Raw genomic sequence first — 20,673 nt, forward strand, 5'->3', positions numbered from 1 at the left:
CTGGAAAGCAGATTCAATCAGCCCCTCCCCCAACTGGTTCAGGAAAAATAAAATACCTCCTTAGAGAAAAGTGGAAAAAACTGTTTATTACACAATAAAACCTAATCAATATTAAACTATAAAACCTCTTGCTGCTCTAAAACAGAGACAAACTCACAAAGTCCCTCCGTGGGCTGTAGCTCAGCTCACTCAGTCTCTTATCAGTCCCTCCGGCGCTGGAAATGCCGCGGCCCAGGCCCGGCCCGGTGGGCCACAGGTGTGAGCTGCCGGTGCTCTGCTGGTGCTCAGGCCAGAGCAGGTTCAAACAGGTCCAAAGAAAAGGGGAAAAAACACAGCCCAGGGAACTTCTCTGCCTCAGCTAGCAAAAACTAACTAAAAGCCAAGGAGAGCTCTGTCCCGCTGTCTGTCCATCTGCAGACAACACAGTGCAGGAGCAGGAATGTGGAGGAGTGAGTGCAGTGTCTGAAAACAAACTGTGCACTGCTTCTCTCCCCCTTCACTCTCAGGACAAGTCTTAGAAGGTCAAAACTTTTTATGTAGCATAAACGTAACAGACTGGGGATACAAACATCATACAGTCAACCCAGAATATACCTCCAAGATTTTCCAGTACTCCTATTGATGCCACCAGAGGATAGGATTGAATGCAAAAGATTTTATGGGGCTGAAAGTTGACAAATCTACTCTCCCCAAGGAACTCCCATTGTTGTTCTGTGTCCCAATGGATGTTCCTGCTGCTGGGTTTATCAAGCTGCCCACAGGGAACCAGGATGATGTGGAGCCTCCAAGCCAGGTGTCTTCCCAGCACAGATCACCAGGACCACGGATCACCAGGGCTCTGCCCAGCGGGGTCACTGGGGATCATCCAATGTGGATCCTCTCATGGGGGATGGAGCTGGAACAGCACACAAAGCTCTTCCAGCACTCAGGGCACTCACAGGCCTTCCCTTAGTGGCGCCTCCGTTGGTGTCGGGTCAAGGCTGAGCTCTGTGAGAAGCTCTTCCCACACTCCCCACACTCGTAGGGCCTCTCCCCGGTGTGGATGCGCCGGTCGATGGTGAGGGCAGAGTTTCGCTTGAAGCCTTTCCCGCAGTCGGGGCAGCGGAAGGGCCTCTCCTCTGTGTGAATCCGCTCATGTAGGAGGAGATCGGAGCTCCTTGGGAACCTCTTCCCACACTCAGGACACTTGTAGGGCTTCTCCCCAGTGTGGGTGCGCTGGTGTATTCTCAGGTCCGAGAGCCACCCATAGCTCTTCCCACATTCCAAGCAGGTGTGGGGCCGTTCCCCTGTGTGGATCACCTGGTGCTTAATCAGGGCTGAGCTTCCTCTGAAGCTCTTCCCACATTCCCCACACTTGTAGGGCTTTTCCCCAGAGTGGATCTTCTGGTGCTCTGTCAGCTGGCACTTCATGCTGAAGCTCTTCCCACACTCCCCACACTCATAGGGCTTTTCCCCAGTGTGGATACTCTCATGTATCCTCAGCCCAGAGCTGTATCTGTAGCACTTCCCACATTCTCCACACTTGTAGGGCTTTTCCCCAGTGTGGATCCTCTCATGTTTCCACAGGCCAGAGCTATGGCTGAAGCTCATCCCACATTCTCCACACTCATAGGGCTTTTCCCCAGTGTGGATCCTCTGGTGTTGGATCAGGCTCCCCTTCTGCCTGAAGCTCATTCCACACTCCCCACATTCAAAGGGCCGTTCCCCAGTGTGGATCACCTGGTGCTTCCTCAGGCTGGAGCTCCAGCTGAAACGCTTCCCACACTCCTCACACTCATAGGGCCGTTCCCCAGTGTGGATCACCTGGTGCTGGATCAGGTGTAAGTTCCTACTAAAACCCTTCCCACACTCCAAGCACTTGTGGGGCTTCTCCCTGCCATGAGGCTTCTCTACCAGCTCTGAGCTCCGGCTGGATCTCCGAACACCTTCCTGGCTCAGGGGGGCTCTTTCCTCCTCAGAGCTCCCTGGGCTGGGTTTGCAGCCCAGGGAGCTCGTGCGGGATCTCCAAGGATTTTCTTCCTCCTCCATCCAGAAAAAACCTGGGAATGAAAAATCCTGGTTTTGGGGTAAAAAAACAAGATGAGAATGACTTGGACTGGGAGTTCCTCTGTGCCCAAGTTCATCTCATTAAGTCACTGGGCATCTTGTGTCCCTAAGAACCTCGAAAACACCAAGATTCTGCACAAAAATCCTCCAAACATCAAAACACAGATCAAAAACTTCCCAAACATCAAGATTCAGCAAAAACCCCCTCCAAAATATAAAGATTCAGAACCCACAAAAAACCATAGCACTAAAAATTATCCCAAGAAAGCTCAGAAATACCAAGATTCACCCCTGTGAAAATCATGGATCCCCCTCTCTGGTCACCTGCTGAATGGCGGGGGGAGGGGGGGGCAAAACGCTCCTGGGGCTGGGGGGAGGCTGCAGATACAGGGAGGGGTGGAATCTTGTGGTTCTTCCTGTTTCTGCTCCTCCTCCTCCTCCTCCTCCTGTGTCTCTACTCTTCCTCACACTCTTCTTTTTCCTGCTATTCCTCCTTCTCCTGCACAATCCCACCTGCTCCTCCCATGTGCAGTGTTTGACCATTTTGTCCTTCAACCCTGCTTCTCCTTCCCTTCTCCTCCTGCCCCCAGGCCCAGCACCCACTGCCGGCTCCCTCTTCCCCCCAAACCCACAGCATCCCACCACAGGGGCGGGGATGGAGCTGGGCCAGGTCGGGCTGGGGCAGCGCTGGGCTCTCGGCCGCTCCCGCCCGCACTCGCTCCCCACTGCAGCCGCTCCCGCCAGCACAGAGCGGGGGGGCCCGGCCTTGGCGCTGCCCCACTCCCACCTCCCCAAATTCCCCTCGCGGGGGGCGCTGGGGCCAAACGGGGAGCGCAGGTGGGGAACGCTGCGAGCTGCGGCTCTGCCTGGCAACTGGTGAGTCATCATCAGTGCGTGCTCTGATTGGCTGAGCACTGCCTGAGGACTGGGGCTGCAGCAAGGGGGGACACCCTGCTCCAGGGGGGATGTCCCACAAACGGGGGACCCCATGAAAGGAAAGAGAAGGAAAGTGTCTTTACAAACAGATACTGTGAATCTGCTCAGAGATAGGGTCAGGGAATTGTACATAAGGAAGTGACAGGAGAAGCCATCAGTTTCAGAAAATGTTATTTATTGATGACACAGACTGCTGCTCAGCCACGGTCCTGCTCAATTCATGAACTTCAAGAAGAACAACAAAGACTTAACAGAGCCATGAATATCGTTTGCTACTAAAATGTAGAGAGCATATTAAGGGGATATGTAGTAGGTGGATTAGGATGTTTGTACCTCTCAAGTACTTCAGCCAGTGGGGAAAGGGAAAAAGAGATGTGGCCAGGAAAATTAGGATGAACAGTAGGTTGTGTCCTCCAACAATTGGAGAGACCACCATGAGAAATATCCCCTGGCCTCTTCCTTTTTTAGGAATGAAATTACTTTCACAGGACTCCTCTGTCTGCTTTCTGGACACAATCCTTTGGCGATGTCAATTTTTCCACACACCCTGGGACTCATCCGGAACTCCTTCCACCGTCCGGTGCGGCGGGCAGTGAGTGCAGCTGAAGGTGCCTCACCCAGTTTGGGGGATCGGCTCCCTTGGGTGGCGGTGGCACCGGGGATTGATCGGGTACCCGAGAGTGACCAGGAGACAGACGAGTGAAACATCAGGGGGGCTCTGAAGAGTCAGCAGGGAGAGAGCTCTGAAAATCTCATCAGTGAGTGCAGAGGGATCTTTGGGGAGTGAACATGGCAGGGCACCCATGGAGGGTAGAAAAGGGAAAGCCAGGAAGGGGTCCTGGCCAAAAGGATGATGATCCCAAAAGATCTCTGAAGGGTCCCTTGGGAGAATGTTGAGGTAGTTTGCACATTCCCCCAGAGGTAATTAAAGACATGGACACACAGGGGGGCAATAAGGGAAGTGGAGAAGGGATTTGGACAACAGGGAACGGATGGTGTTGGTGTGCTGGGAAGGGAGTGGGTGAAGGGCAGCGTGCAGCAATATGGATAAGGCAAGAAGCAGCAGGAGGAATCTATGCTGAAAGGCAAAGGATGATGGATAAGAGGAGGAAGAGAAAAACACTGAGGATTGGAATGTTTCTCAGGGGTCTTATCCTCAAAATTTCCCAGTTGATCCAGTTCCATTCTATCCCCAGTCTCCAGGACAGGAAATCACAGAGGTCAGGATTCCAGGGCTTTCTCTGTGGTGGGCAGCGGCAGCAGCGGGCACAGAGGTGCGGGACCGGCAGCACGGGCTGGGGGCCCGTGGGGAGCTGCGGGGCCGGGCCGGGGCTGTGGGGCAGCCGGGGCTCAGCACCGGGCGCTGCCTGACCCCACCAGCCCCGGGCAGGGCCGGCAGTGGCCCCCGGCCCCCAGGAGGCTGCGGGACGCCCCGGCCGCTGCCCGGCCCCGTGGAGCTGCCGGCCCTGCCCGCCGGGGGGGCCGCCTTTGGACACTGCGGCAGGACAGGGACCGGCTCTGGGACACGGGCTGGGGAGGGCACCCTGAGCACAAGGAGCAAGGAATATCTGGGAAATGTGGATTGTACATGCAAGGACTGAGATTTTCTTTTAAGGAGTTGGTTTGGGTCACTGGAGAAAGGAAAGATTTTGCAGAAAGCTTGGGAGCTGTCAGAGAATGAGCACCCACAGGCACTGAGGGGGGCTGCAGGAGTGGCAGAAGGCCCTGCAGCACTTGGGCACAAAGGCACAGCAGATGAATGCAAGAAGGGAGCAGAAAAAGGCCAAGCTGAAGGCAAAGGCCATGGCAGACTTCCTACAGCCCCTGAGGGATCAGCCCCAGGGCCCAAGGGGGCCCCAGCACCCAGGGGACGCGCTCGGCCACAAGCACCTGGCAGAGGCATTGCCCTCCTCGGCAGGGGAGAGCCCACCCAAACTGCCCCTGGCAAGGAATCAGGGCTCCAGCTGCAGGGCACAAGGACACTGCAAGCAGAGACAGCAGCACCCTCAGCAGGATCAAGCCCAGCCCTTGATGGACATGGATTGGCAGCGGTGTCACAGCTCCCATCACACCAGGGACCCACCACACTGCAGCCCTTGAGAACATTCAGGGTGGGTCTGCACTGAGAGGAGGCCTCTCCTGATGGACACAGGGGCCTCTCCATTCACTCTGAATCTTAAACCTAAGGGAGGGAAATTGCAAAAGAATATTTTCATTATTAAGGGAATAAATAGGAAAGATGATCAGGTATTGTGGACATCACGTATCTTCTGAACAGAGAGAGACAGAGCTCTCCCAGGATTTTCCTAGGAAGCTGTGGGAAGCTGTGAGAAAGCTCAGAGTAAGAATTAAAACAATTACTATCTCTCTTTCTGCACATGCTGTTTATAGATATGATTCTCCAGAGTGTGCTATTCTTGATTCCCCGACAGTGGGAGAGGTTTTTGCTTTAGGACCAATCAGGTCTCAGCCTAGCGAGTCGGCTTATAAAGGACGCGCTATTTTCCATTAAACACCTTCTGCTCACCCTCTGAAGACTGGAGTCTTTGTTCCTGTCCCTGACTCAACAGCAACAAGGTATGATTTGTTCAACCACTATTAGGAGCTGTGGGGGATAGGTCTGAAATAAATTAATTTCTTTTTCTTCCTACTGTGATTGTAATAGCTAGGAAGCAATCTGATGGCTGGACTTGAATATTGTAAAAGGTGATACAGAGGCTACTTCTGCTGTACCTTTGTGTCAAATGTCTGGCCAAGCCAATGCTGAAGTGAACCCTGAAGTGTGGGCAGCCCCAGGAAAACAGGGAAAGTTTGATATGGAGCCTCCCCAAATTCCTTTGAAGGAACCGGGATAAGTGGAATGTAAAAGCAACGCCCCGTTCCAAGGGAGGGAAGGAAGGGCTCACAGCCTGGTATTGAGGCCCTGCTAAAGGCAGGGCTTTTGGAGCCAGGGATGTCTCCCTACAACACTCCTATCCTGCCAGTCAAGAAATCACATGGCTCCAAGAAGGAGGACAAGAAGAAGTGGTAGACAAAGCCTCTGTGAAATGGCTCAATTTTCTGGCTCAAAAGCATCTTCAGAGTATTTGATAAAAAAGCTCAAATGGTGGAGACAAAGGTTAAATATTTGGGACATATTTTGACTGAAGGTTTGTGGTGCACTGACACAGAGAGGGTCTCGGAATCTCAGGAATAACATTACCCAGGACTAACAAGGAGCTAAGATTAATCAAAGGATTAACACTGAATTGCAGGACCTGGATTGAGGATTCTCTGTTCCAGCCAGAATATTGTAGGACTTTCTAACCCCAGATAGTCTCAGTGTTATGGTATGGAAATGAGAAACAGAACAAAACTTGAGAAAATGGAAGAACAAAATGATTGATGTCTTAGCCATGGCTCTCCCAGACTCAGAAAAGAAACTGAATTCTAAGTGAATGTTAAACAGGGCCATGCCAAAGGAATTCTTGTGCTAAAATGTTGAACCCAGTGGCCAGAGTGGCCTCATTGTCTGCAGAATTGTGCAGCCACAGCTCACATGGCAACTGAGGTTTGAAAACTGATGACAACAGGAGGATCACCTATAGTTCAAGTCTGGCATCAAGGTAAAGCTCTGACAACCAAAATCGCCTCTAAATGGATGAGCAGTGCTCAGTTATTACAGTATGAAACTTGTTCAATGGCACAGGAGGATTTAGAACTGAGGACAGGGCAAGGGTTTAACCCAGCCTCCTGTTTGAACAGCCTGGACAGGGGCTGGCAAGGAACCCAGGACAGCATTCCAGGGACAGAGTTCCGGAGCCAGGCTGGGAGAGACTGAGGAGACATTCCCTGGCTTGAGGGAGAAAATGTGTTTATGGATGGCTCTGCAAGGGCAGCAGAAGGGAAAAGAGCTACAAGACACGCTATTGTTAAGGAAGGGGAAGCAGACAAAGCCCAGGTCACCGCCCCATGCTCAGCTCAACCGGCAGAGCCCTGGGTGCTTGTAAGAGCCTGGCACTGAAATGCCCTGAGCAGGAAGGCTTCAATATCTTCTGCTGACACCATGTCACCTAACAGGGGGCAAAAGCAATTCTGACTGCTTCAGCAATCACTGCATCACTTACTAAAGTATTTCTAAAAGAAATAATGGCAAGAGAAGGGATTGTGGAAGCAATAGGCTCAGAAAGAAGAACTCATTTTACAGGAAAGATCCTTCAGGGGGTTATGGCAGCTTTAGGAATACAACGGGACCTCCATAACCCCTGGGACCCCCACAGCTCAGGTCAGGTGGAAAAAATGAATGGGGAAATAAAGAAATACGTTTGGAATCTGGTGATAGAAACCAAGACGCCATGGGTATGGTTTTTGCCATTTGCTTTGGCAAGAAGAAGAGCAAGACTCAGGGCAGATATTCAATTATCTCCCTTGGAACTGAACTGATCATGGGGATTCCTTACCCTGGTAATTCTCCACCTAGTGCAGGCTGGAGATAAGGGATGCACATTGAAAGCAGCAGGCTCTGGCCAGAATCCTGTCTCCTGTGAAATCTCTCCCACAGGAAGCTGGGCTGGCACTGACCCTGCCTTGGCACTTTGCTGTTCCCAACACCCACCCAGGACATCGGCTCCTGCCTAAGGAGTGCAAAGCAGCCCCACTGGTGGCCAAGTGGCCCATGCCAAGTGTCCCTGAGGCCACAAACAGCCACCAGCACAGCTCAACACGGGGGGACCCCTCAGCCTCGGCTCAAGGGCTCTGAAGCCCCGGAGATTTGCACTCCCCGCCGGCAGCAGCAGCAGGGGAGGCCGCCACTCAGCTGCCCTGAAGGCAACGCAGCAGCAGCCAGGGCTCCACAGCGGGCCAAGCCCCTGCGCCTGCCCACACATCCTCTGCTCAAATCCTCTGCCTGGCCACCCTCCTCGGCATCTCCAGCCCCTGGGGCCAAGCCTTGCTGCCACTGCTGCAGCTTCAGCGCTTTCTGGGCCTGCCCTGCCACAGCTGCTGGGGAACACAAGGGCACAATTCCACTCTGGGGCTCAGTTACACTCACACACTGGACTGCCTGCGATTGCATGGCTGCAAAATTCACCATGTCATATTCTTTACAATTTTTTACATTGTATTTCTCTACTCAGGCTTGGTTTGTCTTTGCCTTGGGAAAGGAATTAGGATGGTTTTTTTCCAAGGGAAGTTACACCACTCAATGGAGATGAGTTTAACATCTCAACAGACTGGGAACAGCCCAAAAGATGCCCACAGAGATAACGACCAGCAACAAAACATCAACCAACAGCAGCAAACAGCAACCAACAGCTACCCCAGACACTGCCCCCGCCAGAGCTGGAGACACCTGGTCTGGAAAAGGCTGAGAAGGAAATCCAGGAGTGTGCACCTAATCAACATCACAGGCAAAGCAATCCGGGTCCCACAGGAAACCAAATACTAACAACTACACAACTTGGAAACAATGAACATTAAACCAGTGGATTTAGATTGGTTCAGACTGTATCAAATTTAGGAAAAATCCAGGAAAAACTCACATGTCTCATGGAATGATTTTCTCTCCACACCCAGGCTATTTGTGAAAGAAATTATTTCTTTGAACATCCTGGCCAAAAGAACAGCCTGGCCAGAATAAGGTAAAGCCTTGATTTAATGTTATTGGAGACTTCTTGTTCTTCCCCCAGGTTTGGTGACAAGACTGCACCATTAGCATGTCTTCCCTAATATTCCTACTTTTACATTGTCAGTTTGCTTTGGGACAGGGGTGTGAGAATCAAGTTTTACTCTTAGGAGAAGTATGAAAAATGTTTAATCCTTTGGAGGTTTTTTGTGCATGTGTGTGTGTGCCTGCTAGCCATGGCAAAATTTTCATCTGGGTTTTTCGATGTTCACCTTCAGACTGCATTCTGAAAAATTAGAAGAGCTTCAAAGGTGACTCTTTAACACATAAAGAGTTAAAAAATATTATTTTTAAAAAAAGGAGAAACAAAAAGTAGGAAGGGGAAAGGGTGGGAACCCCTGGGTCACTGGATGGCTGCTCTGGAAGAGAAGCTTCATTCCAGGCAGACAGGAGAGGAGCTTTAGAAATGCAAATTAACACTGCTGGGGCAAAGTGTGGGCAATGTACCTGGGTCTCTTACCTGGGGCAGGAATTGGGCTCATTCCCTCTGCCCCTCACCCCAAGCTCTGCCTGCTTGCACTGATGGAATTTGCACAGCTCCAGGCAGAGCCCCTGCTGAGGATATCTGACTCTGCAACAGAAATGGGTTCAGCTGCAAAGGGAAACAGCAAATGGAGAATCTTCTGAAAACATCACCTTAAAAAGTTGGGGGGGAATCATCCCTCGGCCCACTGCAACACCTGCTGTCACTCTCTGTGTTATATTGGGGGTATTAGACCACTTTATTTTGAGATTTGGTGGGGGTCTTTTGTGTTTTTTGGCTATTTAGGAAAATCAGTTAGGAATCCAAGAATGTTATGTTTAAATTACAGAAAAGCAATCAATTGATGCAGCCCTGGCCCTGAGGGAGCCCTAAAAATGGGGAAAAGCTGAAAGGCCACCAGGACAAATCCTACAACACCATGGACCAGCCCCTGGGAACCCCAAGGAACTCATTTCTGGAGCCAAGGAAACCATTTCTCATTCAATGGCATCGTTAGATTACAAGCTCTCCTCCAAATAATAACCAGCCAGACAGCTCCAGCTCCTGACCTTCCTGCTGACCAATCCACTGGAATGAGGAACACAACATTTCACCAGGGGATGGGATCAGATCATCTGTTAGCAGGAAAAGGAGGAGTTGGTGGAAAATTAAATGACTCAAGCTGCTGTTGGCAAATAGATGACAAGGAAAAGTGATGAAGCAGATAACAAAGGAAATAAGAAAGCAGCTCATGTACTGATCCAAACGTGGAAAGGATGGGAATGGGACACGGTTTTGTGGCTCCCTGGCAGACCATGGGTTAAAAGAATGCTGTTTCTCCTCTCATGTGCTGTGAAAAATTCGTATTTTATGATTGCCTTTTTGCAAATATCAAAATGAATATTATATGTGTTGCTTTAGAAAGTAATGCTGTATTAATTCTCTTAAGCAGTGTGGTACATATAGTTTTAGGTTATAACAAAATGTTAAAATAGAAACTTTGCTATGTAGGATACTTTTTTTAAAGAAAGGACTTGAAGGGAGCTAGCAGCTACTGGACACCTAAATCTTTTAGAGAAAAAGAATTTATTGCCCTCTTATCAGAGGAAATGAGCCCTCAAAGGCTCTGTTAGGATTAGGAGGAAGAAGTTGAGGATGACCAGACCAAATCCTTTGTTTGAATGGAATTTATGCATCATGTATGAAGTGTATGAATATGCAACAGGCTGTTGTTTTGAAGGGTTAATCCTTTGTTAACCAGTGTCTTTTTTAGGGCTTGTGCTGCCCAGAAAAAGGTACCTGGACATTTGTAACTCTTTGTTTTTATTGTCTCATATTGTCTTAATTCAAACTGTCTAAATTATTATTACTCCAATTGTACTATTATTTTTATAACTATTTTACTATTATTAAACCGTTGAAATTTTAAAAACAAGTGATTGGCGTTTTTCACATGTGCTACAGCAACTCTCATCTTTTTACCATGCTCCACACCTCGAGAGTGCAGCTCATTCAGCAGGTGAGCCAGGGGATGCAGGGGGCAGCCAGGCCTCCTGATCCACAAACGGCTCCAGAAGGACACGGAATGGGGGCAATGAGAATAATCCAAAACAAAAAAACACTCAGGAAATGAGATGGACTCAATAGTAATTCATGTTTGTAAAGACAACTGGTGAAAAAACAAGAGGAGGGATCGCAAGGAATAAAACGAATGAGTCTTCACAAAGAGATGGTGTCAGTCTGCTTGGAGATAGGGTCAGGGACTTGTACAGATTTAAAAGAGTTACTAATTGACACGGACCGCTGCTCAGCCAAGGTCCGGCTAAATTCTTCAACATCAAGAGTAAAAACAGAGATTTAATGCAGCTATGAATTGAGGGTGTTAGACTAAAGGGGGTGCACAGTAAAGGGCACATACAGCAGGCAGATCGGGCAGTCTCTGACCTTTCGAGTACCTCGGCCAGTGCGGTGAGGGGAGGGGGAGAAGCGGCCGGGAAATGAGGATAAAAAGCGAGGCTAAGATTGAAAGAGCGTCTGGGAAATGCCCCACGGCCTCTCCCTCTGCTCAGCAATAAAGTCACTTGCACAGGACTCCTCTGGCTCCGCCGGGCACAGAAACCTCCGGCGACCTGAATTTCCCCGCACAGCCCCGGCACGGGGCAGCCCCCTCTGGCCCAGCCACACGAACCGGGCCGAGCCAGCGCTGCTCCGCCAGCGGCTCCTGCCGAGGCAGCGCCGGCAAGGAGACCGCGGGCAGCCGCTCCCGCAGCGCCCTCAGCCCAGGGCCCACACGGCCCGGACACGGCACAACCCACCCGCCTGAGCCCCCTGCCGCCCCCGAGGCCCGCAGCGAGCCCCGAGCCCCCGCACAACCCAGCGCGGCTCCCACCTGCGCCGCCGCCGCCTCCGAGCTCCGCCGCCGCCTCCCCGCGCTCCGCCCGCTGCCGCCGCTCCCGGGCCCGCACACGCGCTCCGCCAATGGCGCCGCTGCGCAGCCACGGCCGCCCTCAGCTCGGCCCCGGGGCCCTGCTCGGCCCCGCTCCCGCCAATCAGCGCGCCACAACCACGACTGACGGCACCAACGCCCAATCGCAGCCAGGCCCGGGCTCTGCACGCGCCACGGCCCCGCCCCGCGCTCTCAGGGCCCCCCGGGCTGCGTGAGGGCAAAGGCGGAGCTGAGGAACAGCCCTGGGCCGGGCCCGGGCCCGAGGGGGATTGGGCTGCAAACACAAACAAACTTCTCCGCAGCTCCCGCCACGCCTTTCCCGGCACTGCCGCTTCGGTGCCTCCGGCTCAGCGGGAAGCCCTGGAGCCTCACTTCTCCTGCCCCTAATTAGGAGCACCAGCGCACCCGTGCTTTGATTCCCCCCAAAAGGTGAAAACTGCCCAAAACCTCTGTGGATGAGTGGGGGAGGGGAGAGATTTCTGACAGAAAACTCCAAGCACTCAGAGCAGGATAATGAGAATTCAATGCAGACCCTTCCACCCAGCTTTCCCCCCGCCTCCCTCCTTCCCGCCGCGCCTCCTCCCCCGGCAGTGCCGCAGACAGGGAATGGGGCCGGGCTCAGTTCATCCCCCGGGGCTTCTCCCTCTGCCCGCGGACAGGAGTCGTTCCCCTGCTGCACCCTGGGCTCTCTCCCACCGGAGACTTCTCCAGGAGCTTCTCCAGCCTGAGTCCACCCCACGGGGCACAGCCCCCCTCCAGCTGCTGCAGCGTGGGTCGCTGTGCCCCGGGGTCAGTCCTTCCAGGACAGGCTGCTCCGGCGGGGCCCCTCTGGCCGCGGGGTCACAGCCTCCTCTCAGGCATCACCGGGCTCCAGCGCGGCTGCTCCAGGGGCTGCAGGGGCATCTCTGCATCCCCAGGGATCTGCAGGGAGATCTCTGCATTCCCCTAGATCTGCAGGGGCATCTCTGCATCCCCATGGATCTCTGCATTCAGCCCTGCTGTCTTTGGAGGCGCCAGGAATAGGCTGAGCTCTGCCTGAAGCTCTTCTCACATTCCCCACACCCTTCCCAGCACAGGGAGGATTTTACCTCCTCACAGCTCCCCAGGCTGGGTTTGCTGCCCCTCCCCGTGTGGGATCTCTGGGGCTTTTCCTCCCCGTTGGATTCCTGCACCATGGAGCCGTTCCAAATGGCCTCTTCCACGAGGTTCTGTGGCAGGGATTTGTTCTCCCTGGTCTCTGTCTACAGCTCAGTGCCTGGGGGAGGAAGGACAAGGAGAGGAAGAGACAGGGAGAAGGGAAAAGGAAAAAGCAGGAGGAGAGGGAGGAACAAGAAGGAACAAGGGAAGAAGGAGCTGGGAAAGGAACGTGGATGGATGAAGGACAGAATGAGGAGAGGAAGGACAGCAGAGAAGGAGAAGATGGGATTTGCCTCCGTGCCAGAGGGAAGGGGCAGGAGATCCCCCCCAGTCCATCCCTGGCAGGATGGCGTTGGTAGTGAGGCTGTCCTGCAGCGATGCTGGGCTGGGAGATGGAGCAGCAGAGAGGGGAAAGGGGCAGTGACTTCCTCCTCAGCTGCCTGGCTGTCCCAGTCTGGAGCGTCCTGGCGCTGCCGAGGCCCTCGGAGCGTCCGGCACTCAGGAGCCCGAAGCTCACGGCTGCTTTATAAAGCTGACACAGCAGGCAGGATGGGTCTGTGCATGATCTCCAGCAAACTGGGTTTATTGGCACAGGAACAGGGGACACAGCTGAACAGGGTCCAGGGACAAAGCCAGGGGGCAAGCTGAGGGCACAGGGGGTTTTTATATGGGGCAGTGAGGGTGGAGCTGAGGGTCAGGGTCCAATGGATATGGGGGAAAATGGGGCAAAGGAGGGGTTAAGGGTCGGGTCAGCTAATGGGGAAACGGGGGCAGAGGAATGCAGTAAACTAGGGCCAGTGGAGGGACAGAGAGCGGAGAACATTCTAGGGACTACCCAGAGATGGGTAACAGGGCTTGAACTAGGGTAATTAGGCCCACGGGCCAATGGGGTAACATAACTTTGCATAAATCAGCATGTGCCTGCAAAGATCTATGGGAGAAGCAAGCTTCTCACCATACCCTTGAAATCTATTCTTGTTTTCTGGGACCAGATCTCCACAGCAGGGAGATTGAGACTCCCAGGGGCCTCCACACCAGTGCATCTTGCTTTTCATTACAGCCTACTCCACCTCCTCCATCCAGACAAAGTTTAGGATTGACAAATTCTGGCTTGGGGGAAGAACAAGGCGTGAGCACCTTGGGTTTGTGAAAAAATGTGCCTCACTCTATAGAATTTTTAAAAATTTAATAAGGAATAATTAGGGACAAATCTGTAACAGCGCTGGTTGCTTGGTGATGGCCAGAGGCACACCGGTTAACCACAGTGTTATGTTTGCCCAATTAGCCCATCAAGGAGAAGCAAACAAGATTCAAAGTAGCAGCAATTTTAATTGGATTTCTAAAAAAAATATATATTCAATTACACTTGATACATTAACAATATAATTGGGTTAAAATATGAGGTACTTTGGTGTCTTGGTTTGGAAAGACAGGTGCCTGTTAAAGGAGACAGGAGCCTCCCCTGAAATGGAGAATGCAAACCCTCCCCACCCCTCAGAATTGCTATGAATAAGGGGCTCTCATGCAAAAAACATGGGAGCAGGAAATAACAGTTCTTTAATAGGGAAGGGAAAAGAATATAAAATGATAAAATACAACAATGCAATACACCAGAACAACACTGACAGTGTCAGAACACAACCTGACACCCTGTGGGTCAGGGTGTTGGAAGCAGTCCAGTTGGAAAAGGGGCTGCAGTCCTCTTGGAGTGTCAGGCGTGGTTCTGTTGGAGCAGGGCAGTCCTGTAGGAAAGGGGTGTATTCTTCCTCCGCAGATCCGTGGAAGTAGAAGCAGCTGCTGTTCCTCTGGGGAGTCCAGTGGAGCAAAGGCTGTGCTGGTGTCAGAACCTTGCAGGTTATATCTGCATGGCACTGCTTGGCTCCTCCCTCTGGGCGGAGCATCTCACAATGGGATGTTATAGTTCTTATCAGTCATGTGGTGACATTCAATAGCCCCTTATCAGCAGATGTCCCCTGTTGATTATGATCACTCAGGAAGAGAGATAAGGAGACTTGCCCACTTGACACCAGACAACTGCCATACAGATGGCAATAGAATACATCTTGCCTTGCAATCTGGAACAATCATTTGAAGCCTGACCCAGAAAAACCAAAACCAGATGTGCTTTACCCTCAGCTGATTCAGGATCTACATCAGTATATTTGATGGCAATTTCTTTTCACCTATTTCAAAAATCAGTGGGTGATTCATCATCATTTTGCCTCACTTGGTGAAGCTTTGACCAATTTACAGCTTTAGAGACCCCATGTTTTAACCCACATTCCACGAGGCTCTGATATCATTTCAGTTTTGCCATCTGCTCGGGTGTATTTCCATCCCACCCAGGGTTTCCAAGGGGAAATATCTCAGTGACAGTGCCTTGAAGCAGCTCCCTGGCTGTGCTCCCGTCAGGGAACGTTGGGGTGGATTTATTGACCACTCGTCCCTCAGTGGGGTCAAGTGATGTGTCTGACACAGAGTTCAGATCAGCCCGGTCTGATTTATATAGAGAATATAAATTAATTAATTAATTAAAAGGCTGTATGGTGCACACATGAATGGATAGATTATATTGCACCAACCAGCAGCTACAAGGAATCACTGATAATCAATATCAGTATCAAATACCATCTCAAATTGCTGGTGATCAATAACAATGTGCAAAAGGCAATAAAAAAAGTACAAAAAGCAATACAAAAGTACAAAAGGCAATACAAAAGTACAAAAGGCAATACAAAAGTGCAAAAGGCAATACAACAGTGCAGAAGCCAATGGAGAATTGCAGAGGCCAATTATAAATTTGCAATTTATGACCTGGCTCTGCTGCAGGCACAGTGGAAAGCTGTAAGATGCTGAGGGGACTCATTAACCCCTGTCCCTAAGTGTCCCTGAATGTCCCTGCAAGTCCCTGAGTGTCCCCAGAGCACCCCCAGTGACATCACCCCAGGAATTCCCAGCCATATTTGGGACATTATCAATGAAAAATCCCAGAAAATTCCCCCAGTTTGTCTCAAACACTGCACAGGGAGGGCACAGTTGACAGCAGCAATGTCCCTGAGGATGTCACTGCTCATGACACTTGAGCTGGTAGCACTTGAGAAGCTGGTGGCACTTAGGGAGCTCATGGTGACACGAGGTGCTGGTGACACTGGAGGAACTGGTGGCACTTGAGGAGCTCTTGGTGACACGAGGAGCTGGTGGCATTCAAGTGTCCACAAGTCTCTCCAGTGACATCACTACCCGGATGATGTCACAGCAGTGACATTGACATCACTGTCCCCACAGCAGCCTTGGGATGTCCTCGATGGCTCTTTGACACCGCTCGGCCACTGCGCGGCTGCCGGGGCCATCGGGGCCACCATGGTCACCACAGGGACTCAAGAGGATGTTGTCGATGTCCCCAAGTGTCCCCAACAGGTGATCCTTGGCCAGGTGGCTGCTCGCATCCCACAGCCACTCAAACTTGGCCACTTTGGCCACCAAGGCCAGGAGAACATCAGGGGAAACCTCATTTCTCCCCTTCAGGATGGCCTCGATGTCCCTGAGGCGCCACTCCATGTTCCAGTTGAACAAGGTGGCTCTGTCACATGTGGCCACCAGGCACTGAAGCAGCCTCAGGGCAACCTCCGCCCCATGTCCCCTCCTGGTGGCCACCACAGACTCTTCCATGGCTTCATTGGTGGCTCCTACCACCTGGGCATCGTGCGTGGCCATTTCCCTGGCCACCTCCTCCTTCTCCAGGGCCACCATCAGCTGCTGCTCCATGACCACCTTCTCACGGAGCTTGGTGGCCTCCCTGGCCAGCCAGTCCCATCTGTCCACGAGCCTGGCCACCAACTCCCGCCAGGTGCTGGCCGTGGCTCTCACATTGGCACAGGTGGTCCCTGGGGTGGCCCTGAGGGCAGCCAGGGCCCGGCCCAGGGAGGGGACACCATGGTGGCCCAGGGAGGTGACACTGCCGTGGTTTAGGATCGCACAGAGGCTCCGGGTGAAGTTCTTCAGGTCCTCATGCAGGGAGTTTGGGGATTTGGCCCTGTGTGGCCCTGTCACGGTGGCCACCACCTCACCCAGGGTGGCCACCACGGCCACCAGCGCCTGAAGCTGCGGAGGTGTCAAGGACCTCGTAGCACTTGTGGCCTCCTGCAGTGGACCCGTGCCCCCAAGGGGTCCCCTTTGCCCCTCTGTCCCTTTGTCAGCCTGTTCTTCCCACTGGAACCCTGCATCAGCCCTGGTGTCCTCTCCAGTGTCCCTTCTGTCCCCCTCTCCCCCCTGCCGCACCTCTTGGAGCTCCACGCTCACTGGGGACACCTTGGGGATGCTCTGGGGACACTTGGAGGGTTGAACGAGACTTGGGATGTCCTCAACGGCTCTTTGGCAACGATTGGCCACCTCACAGGCACTGAGGCTGGTGGGCCAAAAACCAAAATAGAAGTCAATGATGTCTTGAAGTGTTCCCTGCAGGTGATCCTTGATCAGGCGGGTGTTGGCCTCCCACAGCTGCTCGGCCACGGCCACCTTGGCCACCAAGTCCTCGGGGACATCGGGGGAGGCCTCATTTGTTGCCTTCAGGGTGGCCTTAATGTCCCCAAGCGGATGCTGTAGGCTGCGGGGGAACACGGCAGCTTCGTCACACGCGGCCGCCAAGCGCTCCAGCAGCCCCAGGGCCGCCTCCATTCGCTGTCTCTCCATGCAGGCCCTTGTTCCCTCACTGGCAGCCACACTGGCATCTCTCCTCACCTGGGCTTCACACCCAGCCATCACCTCGGCCCCCTCCTCCCGGCCCAGGCTCTGACCCAGCTCCACCATGTTTTCCTGAGCTGTCCCATCATGGGCAGCCTTGTCCTGCAGCTTCCTTGCCCGGGCGGTGGCAGCGGCCACCATGTCAGCTGCCTCGGTGGCCAAATCCCTGCAGGTGTTGCGGAGCTCGGTGGCCCTCCTGGCCAGCTTAGCCCACCAGTCCAGAAGCACAGACACCGACCACTGCCACTTGCTGGCTACCACTGTCACATGCTTCAGCGTGGTCCCTGGGATGCTCTTGTAGGCGGCCAGGGCCTGGCTCAGGGAGATGACAAGGTTGTCATCATTGCGGTGTCTCCAGGTGTCATTAATGCAGCCCCGGGTGCGCCAGAGCTCATTGGTGAAGAACATCAAATGCTGGTACAGGCACTCTGATGATGTGAGCAGCAGAGTCATCTCGTCCCGACTGGGCAGGGTGGCCAGAAGCTCACCCAAGATGGCCACCACGGTGACCTGTGGCTGCAACAGGGCTGGGGACAGCTGGGGAGGGGACAGGGGAAGTGTCAGGGACCTGGTGGTATTTGTGGCCTCCTGGGGTGGCCCCCTGCCCCCAAGAGGGCTCCTTTGTCCTCTCTGTCCCGTTGTCAGCCTCTTGTTCCCTCTGCCACCCCCTGCCCCGCCTGTCACAGCCCCTCCTGCCCCCTGCACCTCTGCTGTCCTCACTGCCACCCCATAACACCATTGCTGTCCACTCTGCCACCCCCTACAATCACACTCGTAGCCCCTGCCACCCCCCGCGGTCCCCTCTGCCATCATCTGCCAGCCCCCGTGTCCCCCGATCCCCCACTGCACCCTCCCCCGCATATCTCCTCCCCTTTCCTGTCCCTCCCTCCTGTCCTTTTTGCAACCCTCCGTCTCATTCGCCACCCCTGTGACCCCTCCATCCCCCATTGACCCCTGCCCCCCACTCTCCCCTCTGTCCCGCCCTCCCACCCCTCCCCACACTGTCACACCTCTTGGGACTCCATGCTCACTGGGGACAGCTTGGGGACGCTCTGGGGACACACTGAGGGTTGAGCGAGCCTTGGGATGTCCTCGATGGTTCTTTGGCACCACTCGGCCACCTCACGGGCACTGGGGCAGTCGGGAACAGCACTGATATAGAACGTGATGATGTTGTCTGGAACTCTTCCCTGCAGATAACCCGTGACCAGGCGGATGTTGGCCTCCCACAGCTGCTCGGCCATGGCCACCTTGGCCACCAAGGCCTCGAGGACATTGGCGGATGCCTCATTTGTACCCTTCAGGGTGGCCTTGGTGTCCCTGAGCAGGCGCTGCAGCTCCCGGGGGAACAGGGTGGCTTGGTCACACGCAGTAACCAAGCGCTCCAGCAGCTCCAGGGCCGCCTCCAGCCACTTTCTCACCATGGTGGCCGTTCTTGCCTGACTGGCAGCCACCATGGCCTGTCTCCTCACCCGGGATTCATGCCCGGCCACCACCTCAGCCCCCTCCTCCCCACCCAGGGCCTGACCCAGCTCCATCATGTTTTCCTGAGCTGTCCCATCATGGGCAACCTTGTCCTTGTCCTGTGGGTCTCTGGCCTGGGTGGTGTCTCTGGCCACCATGTTGGCCGCCTTCTTGACCACCTCCGTCCAGGCATTGCAGAGCTTGGTGGCTGCCCTGGACAGCATAGCCCACCTGTTCAGCAGTACATTCACCAACTGCTGCCAGTCGCTGGCCACCATTGTCACATCATCCCAGGTGGTCTCTCTGGTGCTCTTGTAGGCGGCCAGGGCCCGGCTCAGGGAGGTGAGAGGATCATCGTCATCAGAGGTGACATTGCCGCACTGCCGGGTGTAACCAGACTGGTACAGGGTGAACTGGAGCTCCTTGCTGAATTCCTCCAGGTCCCAGTACATGCGCCCTGGGGAGACGGGCAGCGTCTTGTCCAGCCTAGGCAGGGTGGCCAGCAGCTCACCCAGGATGGCCACCACAGTGACCTGCGGCTGCAGCAGGGCCGGAGACAGCTGGGGAGGGGACAGGGGATGTGTCAGGGACCTCGTGGCATTTGTGTTCTCCTGGGGTGGCCCCTGTGCCCTCCAGGTCCCCTTTGCCCCTCTGTCCCTTTGTCAGTCTCTTGTTCCCTCTGCCACCCCCTGTCCCTTGCCTCATAGCCCCTCCCGCCCCCTGTCCCCACTGCTTTCTGCTCTGCCACCCCCTGCCACCACACTAGTAACCCCTGCCACCCCTTGCTGTCCCCACTGCCACCTCCCATGTCCCCATCCCCCATTGCCCCTGCTGACGCCATATCCCCTCCACATGTCACCTACCCTCTTCCTGCCACTCCCTCCTGTCCCCTTTGCAATTCCCTGTCTCCTCCTGACACCCCTGTGGTCCCCTCCATCCCATGCCCCTTCCCCCCTGCGTAGCGTCCCCTCTATCCGTCCCCCCCGTCGTACCTCTTGTGGCTCCATGCTCATTGGCGACACCTTGGGGACACCTTGGGGAGGCTGTGGGTGTCGAATCAGCCTTGGGATGTCCTGGATGGCAATTTGGCAACGCTTGGCCACCCTGTGGCAATGGGGACTGTCAGGACCATAACCGAAATAGAAGTCGATGACGTCTTGAAGTGTCCCCAGCAGGTGATCATTGGCCAGGCGGTTGCTGGCCTCCCACAGAAGCTCAGCCATGGCCACCTTGGCCACCAAGTCCTCAGGGACATCATGGGATGCCTCATTTGTCCCCTCCAGGGCAGCCTTGACGTCCCCAACCCTGCACTGCAGCTCCCGGGGGAACGCGGTGGCTTCCTCACATGCGGCCACCAAGCGCTCCAGCAGCCCCAGGGCCGCCTCCACCTGCCGTCTCTCCATGGTGGCCCTTCTTGCCTCACTGGCAGCCACCCTTGCCTCTCTCCTCACCTGGGCTTCATGCCCAGCCACCACCTTGGCCCCCTCCTCCCTGCCCAGGGCCTGACCCAGCTCCACCATGTTTTCCTGAGCTGTCCAATAACGGGCAACCTCATCCTGCAGCGCCCTGGCCCGGGTGGTGGTTGTGGTCACCAAGTCGGCCACCACAGCGGCCACCTCCCTCCAGGTGTTGCAGAGCTCGGTGGCTTTCCTGGCCAGCTCTGCCCAGTTGTCCACAAGCACAGACACTGACTGCTGCCACTTGCTGGCCGCCATTGTCACATGGTTCCAGGCAGTCCCTGGGGTGGTCTTGTACGTGGCCAGCACCTGGCTGAAAGAG

General features: G+C 54.2%; 2 protein-coding genes across 2 annotated transcripts in view; both read right to left on the reverse strand.

The window, feature by feature from the left end:
* Positions 1–948: 948 nt before the first annotated feature.
* On the reverse strand, positions 949–2,934 carry LOC311164314 (uncharacterized protein; the record flags this gene model as incomplete). Its single annotated transcript, XM_084223722.1, has 2 exons — positions 949–1,909; positions 2,834–2,934. The coding sequence occupies 2 exons, from the start codon at positions 2,932–2,934 to the stop codon at positions 949–951; spliced, it is 1,062 nt and encodes a 353-aa protein (XP_084079848.1).
* Positions 2,935–15,814: 12,880 nt separating this feature from the next.
* The window catches only part of LOC311164351 (uncharacterized protein), a 269,234-nt gene continuing 264,375 nt past the window's right edge, over positions 15,815–20,673 (reverse strand). The window contains exon 3 of the transcript XR_014616853.1: positions 15,815–15,865. The gene's annotated coding sequence lies outside the window, so the exon portion shown is untranslated. The remainder of the gene's footprint in view (positions 15,866–20,673) is intronic.

The sequence above is a fragment of the Fringilla coelebs genome (genome assembly GCF_963513975.1).
Source record: "Fringilla coelebs genome assembly, chromosome: 31".
Lineage (NCBI taxonomy): Eukaryota > Metazoa > Chordata > Aves > Passeriformes > Fringillidae > Fringilla > Fringilla coelebs.